The 15,298-nt window shown below is 46.6% G+C and overlaps 1 protein-coding gene across 7 annotated transcripts in view; it reads left to right on the forward strand.

Annotated features, from left to right (window-relative positions):
- Positions 1 to 15,298, forward strand: part of LOC144603471 (dedicator of cytokinesis protein 4-like) — a 294,693-nt gene that overhangs the window by 71,233 nt on the left and 208,162 nt on the right. For all 7 annotated transcript variants that reach the window (XM_078416684.1, XM_078416687.1, XM_078416689.1 and 4 more), the window contains exon 6: positions 8,117 to 8,265. In XM_078416684.1, the coding sequence (XP_078272810.1) occupies positions 8,117 to 8,265 (149 nt within the window). The remainder of the gene's footprint in view (positions 1 to 8,116; positions 8,266 to 15,298) is intronic.

The following is a 15,298-nucleotide window of genomic DNA, read 5'->3' on the forward strand; positions in this document are numbered from 1 at the left end:
AATCAACTTGTCCGACCAGCCCCCGAAATCCTAATCACCCCAACTATTCGACTCCTTCATGTTATCCATTTACTCTCTTATCTTGTAATAAAACTAGTAATGATCCCTAACTCCCATCATACAACTGCCTTTTACTATAGCACAGACACCTCCTTCCAGAGCCAACAAATAATCTAGGGCATATCTGTTCTGCATAGTAAAAAGCCTAAGTTTAGGCTTGGGTAGGCCTGGGTAATCATGTCGAGGGCCCCCGTGGTTGCATTACCCAAGACAGTGAGACCACAAATGAGGTAATTGCGATTATTGGCAGCCAAATAACCTCCAGTGAAGCCTAGACTAAAGAAGCTCACCCATCCCTATCCCACAGAGCTCCCATGTGTTCCTAGAGATGTGGGATCTTTCCACTTTGAACAAAATTCTTTTGAAACAGCTTTAGTCACCAACCTTTGACGAGACACCCACTGGGAGGGACAGGTTATTGTCATAGGAATCAGGGTTCTTATTGCCACCTCAGGACTGGTGGATTCAGGACATTAGTGGCTGTACCATTAAAGAAAAAGGAAAGGTTTGAATACGTTAAAAACAAAGTGCCATGACATATCGAATACATGTTTAACTCACCTCCCTCTATCAAGTCCCTAAACTGCTCAGAGAACCATTGTGCATCTCTGCCACCTCTTTCTTTCATCATCTGGGTAAAAGGGAACGTATATACGTCCTGTGAATGTGAATTATCCTTTGGTAACGGAAGACCAATAGCAGGCGGGGCAGTAAAGGGTTCATAAATAAGGTAGGTTTAGATGCCTTTATTTTTGCTTTCTCCCTCCAATTATCACATATAAGGTACTTTAGGGGGTCCCATTCTGGTCATGCTGAATAATGCCTGTACTGAGGTCATGGGTGGGTAGCAAACAACTGACTGTGGGGAGTACATAGCTGAGTGAGCTCGGAGAAATAAGTTACCTCTTGGGACTTCTCCGAGAAACTTGAGATCACGTTTACATCTCTGTAGTGGAGAGACCAGACATAGTTCTGTGAGAATCCAACCTACCGCACTTCGACATACATCATCAAATTCAATTTAGTCCAATAACAAGGTAACATTTTATGATGATGGTCCTTCAACAGTAATGAAAAGTGAAGATGCCTCAAAAGTCCATTACAGGCCTTCAGTCGGCTGACGTTCCATTTTCCAAATCCCTCCGGGTTATCATCATCGCATTAGAGTACATCTCCTTGGCACAGGTGGTGATCGTGGTTAGGTTGGTTCGGCCTGCACTTCTTTCCTCCATCATACCTGGAATCTGCAAGGCTTTAAGACAGATGATCACCAGGTGCATTTTCATTATACGTTAACCTCGTGTACTCCGAGGAGAGATTTCAGCACGTACTCTCCTGGTATTATGGACTCGTCCCCTTATGTAACTGGTAGTGGCTTCGGTGCCTCTTGTACCTGGGAATGCAGGACTGGTAAAGCAGGGGTTAATTGCTGTGCATAAATAATTAATTCATCGCTGAGGGCGTGTGGGTCAGAATAACTTCCACACACTTAATCATAATGTGCCCCTGACAACTCTATAAGATCTACTTATATACACTCAAAGGGTCAATAGACAATAGGTGCAGGAGTAGGCCACTCGGCCCTTCGAGCCAGCACCGCCATTCAATGTGATCATGGCTGATCATTCAAAATCAGTACCCCGTTCCTGCCTCTAACGTGTTCAATCCCTTAATAATCCTATGTTTCAATAAGATCCCCTCTCATTCTTCTAAATTCCAGCGTATACAAGCCCAGTCGCTCCAGTCTTTCAACATACGACAGTCCCGCCATTCCGGGAATTAACCTCGTAAACCTACGCTGCACGCCCTCAATAGCAAGAATATCCTTCCTCAAATTCGGAGACCAAAACTGCACACAATACTCCAGGTGTGGTCTCACTCCAGGTGCAGTTCTCCAACTGCAGAAGGACCTCTTTGCTCCTATACTCAACTCCTTTTGTTATGATGGCCAACATTCCATTGGCTTTCTTCACTACCTGCTGTACCTGCATACTTCCTTTCAGTGACGGATGGTCAGTCCAATATGAGTGTCATTCCCTTTGTCTTTCCGGGATTATTTCATTTGCAAATTTCAAAATCTGAGGCTTGTTTTAACGCCTCCTGGTGAATTTTCGGATGCAACCAGATTTCCTTTGCCATCCTGACCATACCCTCCTTACTAGCATGCGTAAGGAAGTGTATATAGTTGAAAGGAACGGGCAGAAAAACATCAGGTACACAAATTTGCCCAAGAGGGGTAAGCCAGAGCCCAGTCAAGAGTCAATGGCACAATCCTCTCATTTCCAAGATCACGTTGCCCAGCAGAGGCATCCCCCTGCATTAACCCTACATCACCCATGTCTGGCAAGGCCGTTCTGCCCATTAGAATCTTTGGTTCTGTGGGGACCAGAGTGCAGGATTCGCAAGCTACGGTGCGGGCAGTGATGTCAGCAAAGGGCATTTCCCTGGCAATTTTAGTCACGGCCACCCGGATGGGCATTGCACTTGATAATGGCCAGTTGTGTTGGGAGGGCTGGGGCTTGCAATAGGTTGATCACATAAAGCTGAAAATGGGCAATCTTATAAGGAACATCCAATGTCTGGTGCAGTGACTAGCACTGTTTTAGATTGCGGCATGCTTCTTCTTGTTGGGGTGAGAGAGTGAATTGCTGCGGTGCCTTGGCGGAGGCAAGGGTGACAGTAATTTAGTGTACACTGCCACGTTGGGGATCCACTCCAGCAGAAATTCACCAAGCCCAGAAAACCCCCTCATCCGTCTAGGGGTGGTCGGGCTGGTATGGTTCCCAAAGGGTTCTCCATCGTACCCCCTCGGTTGGATTCAGGATAGTGGACGTTAGGGTGAACACATCTCTTGCGACTGTTTCGTACATGGTTAATGTTGATCTTATACAATTCACAAATCCAAACAGTCTGGGGCATTCCTAGAAATGTTCATCATTTCCTGCAACTTCCATGGGGTGTATACATGCATCACTGCCTGGCCCCATTCTGTCCTGCTAATGGGTTTGGCATTGCTCTCAGTAGCATTATCTTTTTAGTCTTTTTAATTTCCTGCTGGTTCTCAGCCTCGCGTTTCCTTTGCTCTTCGTTGCACTCTCTCACTGATGAATTCAATTACTGCTGCTTCCTCTTCTGCCTCAGCCCTTCCCCTCCTTTCATCCTCCTTTTCAGTTTCCCGGTCGCTATCGGTATCATCTTCCTCTGGGGATGCCCTTCCCTGTGGGGGTGCCGATGCCCCCCCCGATGGGATCTTAGTGGGGCAGTTCCTGCTCTTGGGGACAGGTAGCTAGGGGCATATGGGGGAGGTGTTCTACACCATTCCCGACTTTCCCAATTTACACCTCATCCTCCTCTTCTATAAACAGGGTCGCCATGCCAGACAAGGAGTCCTCGGGGTTATTTCGCTTAAGTTTCCATTTTTGCATTACCAATTGTTTACAATCCTGTTGGCCAACTGCATTTTTCCTCCTGATCATCATGCCATTGGCACTCTGCCAATAATACATCCCAACCTTTCAATATGCCTTCCTTCGTATGTAACTCTATCCCTCTACAACTTAGATTATCCATCCAATATGCTGAAACTCCTCCCACACCTCTTTCTTCATATTTCCATTCCTCAATCTATTTCTTCCATTTCTTGCCTATCTCTCTCTCTCTCTCTCTCTCTCTCTCTCTCTCATAGCACCTACTCCGCCTGCTTACTGACTTCAGTCAGTCTATTATCACCTTAAGAATATCTCAAAGGTTAAAGGACTTATGGCTCAGCAGGATAGCTGCAGCGGTTTCAGAAGCAGCCACTCAAGTTTCACTTAGGCCAAGAAAGTGAATCACATCATTCCAGTTCTGAGGTCTCACACTCGCATCCAATCTATCAAATAATTAATTTCAAAATACTACTGTTGATTCATAAAGCACTGAATGGTTTAGGGCCAAAATACATTTCTGATCTTCTGCTACACTATAAACCATCCAGACCTCCCAGGCCTTCTGGGACAGATCTGCTCTCTGTCCCAGAGTCAGAAATAAACCTGGAGAAGCTGCGTTTAATTTTTTATGCACCACATATATGAAACAAACTCCCAGAAAACTGCAGGTTCGCTGCAACACTCAGTTCCTTTAAATCGAGGCTGAAGACTTCTGTTTGACGCTGCCTCTTATTAAATCAAATAATTATTAATTCTAACATTGCACTGTAACCTATATTCTGGTATTTTATACCTGTCTTATTCTATTTCAGCTTCCTGCTCTTTAATGTTTTATGTAAAACACTTTAAATTGCCTTGTTGCTGGAATGTGCCATATAAATAAACTTGCTTTGCCTTCGGCTTTTACATTCCATGCTTCCCCCACGCTGACCATCCTTCGTCTCCTAATCTCTTGGTTACAAGCTGAAAACTGTGTGTAATATGTACGTTTTCCAGGGTCTAAGTAACACATATCCCCCCTTCCCCTCCAGGAGGGAAACTCGGTTAACACACTGACCAATTTATAAAGTATTTCTACAGACCCCATCCTCCCTGGGACGGGTTACTCAATTTAAAGTCTCCAATTCATAAAACTTTCTTACTGGCTTATTGGCTTCTATGTGACCACTGTGTTCCCAGGAAACTTTTTCAGGAGTCCAGACACAAAGGATCTGATAGTGCACTTTTACTCCCTTCAAGGTCCCGGTCAGACCACAGCCACTTACTCAGTTGTTGGATATAATTTCAGCAGGACTCAGCCGTGCTTCCCCAGCCGGGGTGATACGTATCTGGAACAGGGCTACATGAAGTAATTTGACCCATGTAATTCCCATTTCACCCTGTAGTTGGCCAATTTACTTTTAAGGTCTGATTAACCCTTTCAACTAGTCCGGCAGTCTGAGGTCTGTAGGCACAATACAACTATTACTGGATGCCCATCTGGGTACAGAATTCCTTGTTTATTTGACCCATGAAATAAGAGCCGTTGTCTGAACTTAATCGGCTTGGAATTCCATACCTGGGAATAATCTCATTAACACTTCACGACAGTAGAGGCTTTGTTATCCCTTGTCAGGTGAGCCTCAATCCATTTACTAAACTCATCTACAATAACTAATACGGACAATGGTGTTTTACCCATCTCACAAGGTACACCCTTTCCAGGATTATGTTGCTGACCAATCAGGCAACGATTGCTAATACCTTGAGCCAGAGATTGTAACCGTGAATGCCAACATGTGGCTAGGAGCATATCACTGGTTGCTTTAGCACCACAATGAGTTGCAAAGTGTATATATTCAATAACCCACATTGCTAAATCATCTGACATACAAGCCTGTCCAGCAGGGGTGATCCACAGTTTAGATTCACAATCAACTGTACACCCGAGCTGTTTCCACAGTACCTTATCCCAGTCAGGAGCGTCCTCCTGTGATTTAATGACGTCTTGGATGGTTGGCATTCCTTTCCAAGGGAGACTTGCTTTTATTTGAGCTTTTAGTCTGGCCCATCATTTTAGGCACAACCACCCGCTGTCCCCGGGACGCCTCTCTAGCTTCCTAAACGGTCCCTACATCCACCGGTGTTTGACCTGTTGTGTGGGCAGATCATTTCATAACGGAAATCTGCTCTGTTGTATTAGGACAACTAGTTCAGCTGGCTGAGCAGAATGCTCAAAGCTGCTGACTCCAATTTGCCATCCTGACAACATATGGGGGATTTAGGGACTTCAGGCAATTCTGTGATTCCATTCATCCAAATCAGGAAACAAACAGTCTCCCTTCATTCGGGGAAAGCCAGCCATTGGACTACGTAATCCCTTACATCCATATTCCCAGACCCCATCAGGGTCTTACCAGACTTCTGTCTCAAACGTTTCTCATGAGCACATTCCATCTTTAACACTCCGGCTGATTTAGCCACTCCCCCTTCAGTAATTCCTATTCCCAATTTCAAAGCATTATCCTGCCAACACTGAAGCTTCCCTTAATTCTTGACAATACTGTTTCCACCGGGCAATAAGTTCCTTTGCCAGAGTACCCCTATTACTCTTCCAAATTATCTCCTGAACCTTCTTAACATCATCCAGAGCCTTTATTCCTTCTAATGGCCAAAAGTCATCCCCTAATTTCTTGTTTAACTCCCCCGACAATTGTCTGAATTGCTCCGATTTGTCAGGATACCGTTCACATAAGATTTGCAAAGCACTGTTTGATTCAGTTGTAGTATCCAAACGATTACCCATCTTGCTGACTGATAATTCAACACAGTGCGTTGCAAATGACACAAATTACACAGTCGCATTCCAAACGTCACAAATCTTAATACCCCCCACAACACTTCACACAAGCTCACACACCTCACAACACTTTCATACACACAATCGGACCCAATCTTACAGCGACTGTAACCCACGCTTTCAGGACTGAAACCTGAACAACGTCCGCACTTTCAGGACTGAAACCTGACCTGTGCCCCACTCTCTCAGGACTGAAACCTGACCCAGTGGTATTGATATCGATATCATTTAATTATAGTCGACTCCCAGTGATACCAATCACTGACCAAAATATCTGCCGCTTCCAGTATTCACCAGACTGACCTGATTTCGTCAAGATATCACACAAGAGTTAGCGAATGGCCAATTCGTCAACAGACGACAGATCAGAGGAAACCGATGCAGTAAAACAAACCACTTGCATCGGGGGCCCAATTCCTCTCTCTGCCTCCGAGACTTCTCAGCTCCTTGGCCGCGAACTCGTGGTAATTGTCTTTTGAAATCCCACCGCTGCCACCAAATGTTAAATCAAATTATTTACCTTCAGTCTGAATAATCACACGTGATACTGAATTAGCACATCAGATTTATTCCACCATGGGGTTCTTCCCGAGAAGATCTCCAGACACAACACTAGTGTCTGAAGAGATCTCAACTCAGGGCAGGGGAAGAAGAACTTCTCCACCATTGTTTACATTTTTATACAGAAAAAGAGAGGTGTGACAAAAATAAATCAAAGACCAATTACACATCTAATACAAGGACCAATTACACATCTAATACAATTCCCATGGTTACAGAGAAGACAAAATCATTGATACAGGTCACATGCTCAGAAACCAAACCATTAATATAAGTCACATGTTTTTAGAGAAACGCATCAATTTACCTAGAGTGGATTCAAAACTTTTCCTACTTTCACACGCACCCAAATAAGGAGTTGCTACTAAGAAAGAAACTTTCTTATCTCTATAGACGAGCAATCTCGCAGCTGCATGACCTTGCTTTACTGTTTCAATACACAGTACTCGCAGTCAGACAGAGTGGGAGAGGACAATAGCCCATCTCTTCTGTACACTCCTTATCACTCGTAAAGGGACAAACACATTCTGTTCCCAAGGATAACATTTCTGCCACAAGCATCCATCTTACTGCTTTCCACTAAAATAAGCATCCATTTTATATTAGCTAAAACAACAAAAGAAACCATCTTTACTACAACAAAATATAATATCTCTAATTGACTATACCAGCTAATAGCATAGATTCTCATTGAAAGAATGGGTGACGTTTCAGGTCTCGCCCCATCTTCAGTCTGACCCATTCCCTCTCTCCAGAGATGCTGCCTGTCCTGCTGAGTTACTCCAGCATTTTGTGTCTATCTTCAGTGTAAACCAGCATCTGCAGTTCCTTCCTACACCTTTATGAAAGAACTTGGGCGGCATGTTGGCGCAGCGGTAGAGTTGCTGCCTCTCAATGCCAGAGACCCGGGTTTGATCCTGACCACGGGTGCTGTCTGCACGGAGTTTGTACGTTCTCCCCGTGACTGCATCAGTTTTCTCTGGGTTCGCCGGTTTCCTCCTACACTCCAAAAACGTACAGGTTTGTAGGTTAATTGGCTTTGGTAAAATTGTAAATTGTCCCTAGTGTGTGTAGGATAGAGCTAGTGTATGGGGATCGCTGGTCGGCATGGACTCGGTGGGCCGAAGGGCATGTTTCCGCGCTGTATCTCACTGCGCTGTACTAAAACTAAAGAACATAATTTTGCTAAGACGTACAAAGTTCTTTATCTCCTCTCTCCCTTTGGCAGAAGAATGAAGGGGACTTGTTCCACCGGCTGAGGCACGTCATGAACGAGCTGTTGGATCTCCGCCAGCAGGTCCTGGTCGGGCACCTGACCCACGACAGGATGAAGGATGTCAAGAGGCACCTCACTGCCCGGCTGGACTGGGGCAACGAGTAAGCACCGTCTGCCCGCACGCCCGCCCGCCAGCCTGTCCGCCCGCCAGCCAGTCCGCCCGCCCGCCAGCCAGCCCTTCCGCCCGCCTGTCAGCCCATCCGCCCACCTGCCAACCCGTTCGCCCGCCCGCCAGCCAGCCCTTCCGCCCGCCCGCCAGCCAGCCCGCCCGCCTGCCAGCCAGTCTGCCCGCCTGCCAGCCCGTCCGCCAACCCGCACGCCCGCCTGTCCGCCCGCCCGCCCGCCAGCCCTTCCGCCCGCCAGCCAGCCCGTCCGCCCGCCAGCCAGCCCGTCCGCCCGCCAGCCCGGCTCCTGTGGTGTGTTTGAGGTTGGATGGTCTACACTGTCTATAATCATGTGCAAAAACAAACGGGAAAGTAATATTCTACAGACACTCCATTCTTCCAGCTTTCTTTCCTCCCACCCCTGCATTCAGTCTGAAGGCAGGTCCCATCCCGACACGTCACCTATCCATATTCTCCACAGATGCTGCCTGACCCGCTGAGTTACTTCAGCACTCTGTCTTCTTTTGTAAACCAGCATCTAGCTGCAGTTCCTTGCTTCTGCACTATGACAGGGAGGTTGGCATAGACAGTGTAATGAATATGTACCTTAAAAATGATAAAAGCAAGAGCACCCTTTGCCGGGCGGTTTGGTGTTGGCTGTGTTCAGTGTGTCATGTTTACTTCGTGCCGGAGTGGACTCGCGGACTGCTGAGATTCTGCTTTCGGTGGCTGGTGTCCTGAGGACATTTCTGCACCACTTTTGCCAAGTGTCCCGCAAATAGTGGCAATTCTTGGTTGGCAATTTTGGGGAAGGAAGACGGAGAGATGCACATATGAAAGTGAGAACAGATTTTTATTCTGGATTTCCAGTATGTGCGGCTTCTAGATTTTCATTAAAATAAAGCAGGACTTGAGAACATCTGAGCCGGTTTGTGGTCCACTGTTGTAACTAGCATCGTCAAGGTGGGGTGGGGGGGGGGGGGGGGGGCTGTGGTGGGGGTGGGTGGGGCTGTGGTGGGTGGGTGGGGCTGTGGTGGGTGGGGGGGGCTGTGGTGGGTGGGTGGGGTGGGGGGCAGCTGTGGTGGGGGTGGGGAGGGCTGTGGTGGGGGTGGGGGGGCTGCGGTGGAGGGGTTGCGTTGGGGGGGCTGTGGTGGTGGGGGGGGCTGGGGTGGGGGAGGCTGGGGTGGGGGGGGGACGGGGCTGCGGTAGGGGTGGGGGGGCTGTGGTGGGGTGGGGGGGCTTTGTGCCGACTCCCAGCAGCTGCTGCACGCTGCCCTTTAGTCGGTTAAACAGTCACAGGTGATGGGTGGGAACTGAGGGGCATCATTGTTGTTGTGGTGAAGATGTGCAGACGTTCACACCAGCTGTGTGGGGAGACTGGGACTGACTGACCCATGTAATTCCTGGTCTCTGATTCATGCCCATCCAGGGTGTCGACCATAGACACCAAACCGGACAGGCAGAAGTTCTCAAATATCACGGCACACGGTTATTTTAATCAGTTTGATTATCAGCCAGGTGTTGGTCAGACACTGTTAGATGTGGTTGATAGTGTCCTTTTATTTGTTTTAGTATTGCATCTCAGGCGACTCTTGGTTTTAACTTGTTTTACATCACGATGCAGCACATCCTCTAAAACCTGGATGTTTACCACAAAGTCACATCAAGAAGGATTCAGATATCCGTATGAAAGAGCCCTCCTCTAGGCTATTGATCACCATTCTTGGAATAGTTGTATTCCCCACATTGCACTGATGGTGTAAACTCTGAAATGTTACACGATTCCAGTTACTAGATCGTGCCGACCTGTATCAGACCCATGTTGCCCAGCAATGGTTATACACTAGCACAAGGCCTGTGGTAGTTTAACACAGGACCAGTGCAGGAGGAAGCTGGTCATTCTGATCTCCCAGGTTTCTGGTTCCGTCCTCACTGTGTTCAGGAGTTGGCGTCTCCACAGACCCGAGCAGTCGCTGCCTGTGGTGGCAACATGTTGTTGTGTCTGCTTCACTGGAGACTACACATGCTGCCATACTCCAGACCCTGACCTACACCTCCCCTTCACTGGTCCCACCTGCCCACGTTTGGCCCATATCCCTCTAAACAATTCCTATCCATGTACCTGTCCAAATGTCTTTTAAATGTTAATAAAGTACATGCCTCAACTACCTCCTCTGGCAGCTCGTTCCATACACCCACCATCCTCTGTGTGAAAACGTTGTCCGCGGGTTCCAATTGAATCTATCCCCTCTCACTTTAAACCCGTGTCCTCTTGTCCTAACAATGATTGGTATATTTTGCCCAGGACTCCTATAATTTAATTGGAGAGAAGGAATGGATGACTCTCAGTCTGAAGAATGGGTCTCCCGAAATGTCACCCATTCCTTCTCTCCAGAGATGCTGCCTGACACGCTGAGTTACTCCTGCATTTTGTGTCTGTGTTTAGTGTAAACCAGCATCTGCAGTTCTTTCCTACACATCCTATAATTTATTTTCTTGCTTCCTACAAAGTTCTTGGATATGCTTGATCAGGTTCTGGACATTTATCTACTTTTACTCATTCTATTCTGGGGTGTATGATCTTGGGACTAGATGTACCAGAATGGTGTTTGTTTAACTTATCTTTGGGCCATAGGTAATTACAGAGACTGTTTCTCACCCCTCCTGTCAAACCAATGGGTTAGTGCAGGTTGAGTTCGTGAGAAGTCCTAAGATTGCTTTTAAAATAATTATCATTGAACATGGCAATTGGTTCTTGAATGGTCAGAGTTAAGTTATAAAGCATTTGTAAGTCAGTGCCAAATCAGAATGTTAAAGAGAGAGAGAAGGTCAGTAATGCAACGCCTTCTGTAGCCCGAAGACAGCTTCCAACATGGAACATTATTTGGCCGCAACATGTAACAGGTTTTTCTTTCAGTTAAGTAAAATTCAGTTAGTGGGCCCCATAATTGGGGTGTATTTAATGAAATAATATTTAATAATTCAGCTTGTGTTTGTAATTATCTGTGATTTATTCTCGTTTGGAGAGTTGGGCACCTTGTATCAGACTCTGCTCCCATTGCAAACTGCTCATGTTACAGATGGTGCTGTCACTTTGTGCAGCAACGGCCAAATCATTCACCATGCATCACCATTTATCTTTCATTTGTTTGCTTTGGGATGCTGTGTTTGGTTGCTTTATATTAATTATGGTTTTATAATTGGAAAGGAAACGTAAATGTTCTGGCATTGCACATCATTGTTCCTGAGAGACACCTTGGCAATTCAGTGCATGGTTATCTCTGGTCAATGCTCCCCATGCATGCTGCATGGTTATCTCTGGCCAATGTTCCCCATGTACGCCGCATGGTTATCTCTGGCCAATGCATGCTGCATGGTTATCTCTGGCCAATGCACGCTGCATGGTTATCTCTGGCCAATGCACGCTGCATGGTTACCGCTGGCCAATGCATGCTGCATGGTTATCTCTGGCCAATGCACGCTGCATGGTTATCTCTGGCCAATGCACGCTGCATGTTTACCGCTGGCCAATGCATGCTGCATGGTTATCTCTGGCCAATGCAAGCTGCATGGTTATCTCTGGGCAATGCATCCCATTCATGCTGCATGGTTATCTCTGACCAATGCATCCAATGCATGCTGCAGGGTCATCTTTGGCCAATGCATGCTGCATGGTTATCTCTGGGCAATGCATCCCATTCATGCTGCATGGTTATCTCTGACCAATGCATCCCATTCATGCTGCATGGTTATCTCTGGCCAATGCATCCCATGCATGCTGCATGCCAGCTGTGAGCTGCCAGTTCATGCACATCCCCGCTGCACATTATTGGCCGCATCCCACAGCGTGGTGCCCGGTGCAGAGGTGACCGGGACCAGGTCACCATAAGCGTTGCCCATCAGTAGACAGGTGAATGTCACTGCAGCGGACACTCGGGGACAGACTGGGAACCGTGGAGGTTGGTCCCACATGCAGAGCCTTGTGGCAGATGTGTGGAGGAAGTGAGATCACAGCCCTGCTGACCAACCCAGAGGGCCGTGGATCGACTAGAATGGCGGCCAGCGTCAGAGCAGATCCCAAGCTGTAGCGGCAGAACATTCAGTGATCGCACATGTGTGGTTAGGCTCCGTCCCATGCATGTTCTCCACAGATGCTGCCTGACCCGCTGAGTTACTCCAGCACATCCTTTCCCACACAGCCCTGGTGCTCAAAAATAACTTCTGTTGCAGATTATGAGGCTGCTGTTTGGCGGAGGTGCAGTTGACAGCAAAGTATTGATTTTTAAAGGAAACCATTTGATTCCGATTGAATTTTTTTCTTGCCTTTTTTGTAAAATTTGTGCTATCAGGTAAGTTGATGAAGAGGTTACAGAACGTGCTGGAGTGCAGGGACAGACTGTACTAAGGTGAGGTGACACAATCATAGATTGGATTAATTCTGCTGCTGTTATTAATTTGACTCTTTTCCACTTGCATGCCTAGTAATTTCCCCAAATTCAACCTCTAATGTTGTGTGTCCTGATTGACGTAATTGAAAATATATATATATTTTTTAATTGAACTATATATATATATATATATATATTCATTCCTTTATTCGTCCCACACCGGGGAAATTTACCAAATTAACTTGCGTTTCCTTTTGCCGAGTGAGCCTATTTGGGGAGTCAGGTGGTGAAAACTGTAGGTGGTGGGTGAGGTTTTTAAATGTGTAACATTGGTGGAGGGAAGGTGATCGATGTTTAGGTCATTGTCACTGACATCCGAATGGCAGAAGGTGTGACTGGCAGTTCCAAACCTCATTGCAACAGGGCAGTGATGCAGCTGGGAGCCTTGCGACGGTGCAGGGATCTCGGCAGTCTTGCAGCTGGGAGCCTTTGTACGGTGCAGGATTCATAGGGCAGTCATGCAGCTGGGAGTCTTTATACGGTGCAGGATTCTCATGGCAATGATGCAGCTCAGAGTGTTACCCAAAACCTGAGAACGATGGCTTCATAAATGTTTTGGGAATCCAAAGCCATCGAAATCTTACGCACAGTTCCAACCTGCCAACAGATTCCTGTCATTTTCTCTTCTGGATTTGAATGAATACATTTGTGGGAGACCAGATCAGAATCAGCCCAAACTCTATACAGACAGCACCCGTAGTCAGGATCGAACCCGGGCCTCTGGCGTTGTGAGGAAGCAGCTCTACCCGTTGTGCCATCGCGCTGCCCTGTGTGGGAGATGGGCTCTGAGTCTGTACAAACCTGATTGATGTCTGGCGTGAGACTTGGTCTCTGCATCACCAACTTGTCTTTGTTACTCCGGTGACCTGTTAAAGTCTAAAGCAGAAGAATATTTGCTGGTGCTGGGCTCTCCACTCTGGCAGAACACCCGCCCCGGCCTCAGTGCAATTGTACGTTCAGTCACGAACATTTCAATCAGGAATTCTGCTTTCCACAGACGGTGAACTGTGACCTCCAGCACTTGGCTTGTTCACAGAGCTAAATTAGCATGTTATTGGCTGTGACATGTAGCATGGAAAGTTAACCAAAGCCAATCTATAATGAGAAATGTCATTAAGCTGATTAAGATAATAGCGTATTCATCAACCACAATACATGGATCCCACAGAAGTCCTCCGTTCCAATCTCCTTGGCCGTCCCACTCACTGAGGCGGGAAATTGGTCTAAATTTATGAAAATGTTTCATCCCCAATTTTTCAGATGCATTTGTGTCATAATTGGTCACGCATCCCTTCTGTTACTTGTAGGCAAAGCCCTTTTGCTCGTTTATTACATCTGGGACAATTAACAGTTCGCATTCTATCGCAGTTGCAGTGTGTACATTAAAACGTTTGCAAACCTCCCCAGAGCAAAGGCTGAAAATGATGCAAGGGCAGCATATTTGTTTAGACTTGTTTGTATGTTAGAAATGATTAACTGGGCAGAAAGTGGCGAAAAAAAGACAAAACTCTCTTGGCAACAAGGGATGGGAGATCTCAGACCACTGGGTCTCACGAGTTTGCTCAGATATTCACCTGAAATCTCAAAGTTCCCAATCCCTTGGTTTCTGTTGTGAAATTTAAATTTGTCCAATATTCTGGCAAATGGCATTTTACGGCACAGTGGCGCAGCGGGTAGAGCTGCTGCATCACAGTGCCAGAGACCTGGGTTTGATCCTAACTACGGGTGCTGGCTTCATGGAATTTGTACGTTCTGCCTGTGACCGCGTGGGTTTTCTCCGGGTGCTCCGGTTTCATCCCACACTTGAAAGACGTGCAGGTTTGTAGGTTTGTAATCTGAAGAAGGGTCTCGACCCGAAACGTCACCCACTCCTTCTCTCCTAAGATGCCGCCTGACCTGCTGAGTTACTCCAGCATTTTGTGAATAAATACCAGGTTTGTAGGTTAATTGGCTTCTGCAAATCGCCTCTAATGAGTAGCAGTGAATTAGTGTGGAGGAAGGGTTCCCAACCTGGGGTAAATCTACCCCCAGTGTGTAGATCAGATCTACCCCCAGTGTGTAAATCACCCCCAGTGTGCAGCAAGGGTTCCCAACCTGGGGTAAATCTACCCCCAGGGGGTACGTTTGTTGATTCTGGATTTGTGTTTGGTTCTAGTATTTCCATCTGTTCATCAATAGTTGTTCACAAATAAGTGAGATAACATTATTATACGCTATTATTATTGTTATTTGAACTTAAAATAATAATGTTTAAAAACAGTATTTTTGAATTTCCCCTTTGCCGGTTGCTTTATTATGATAGAAGTGTAAACGCAAATTACTGAACAAAACAGGGTGGGGGTAAATTTTATTTCGAAAAGTTGCAAAAGGGTAAACGGGACAAAAAAGGTTGGGAACCCCTGGTGTACAGGCTGATCGCTGGTCGGCATGGACTCAATGGGCCAAATGGCCTGTGTCTCTAAACTAAATCAGCAGTGTATGAATTGACTGGGTGGCCTGGTTTGAAGATTGGAATCCTTTCTCAGCAGTGCAGGGACCTGCAATTGTGATCACATCGTTTCCATCAGCACACATGGTGGTTC

The sequence above is a fragment of the Rhinoraja longicauda genome, chromosome 20, assembly GCF_053455715.1.
Source record: "Rhinoraja longicauda isolate Sanriku21f chromosome 20, sRhiLon1.1, whole genome shotgun sequence".
Lineage (NCBI taxonomy): Eukaryota > Metazoa > Chordata > Chondrichthyes > Rajiformes > Arhynchobatidae > Rhinoraja > Rhinoraja longicauda.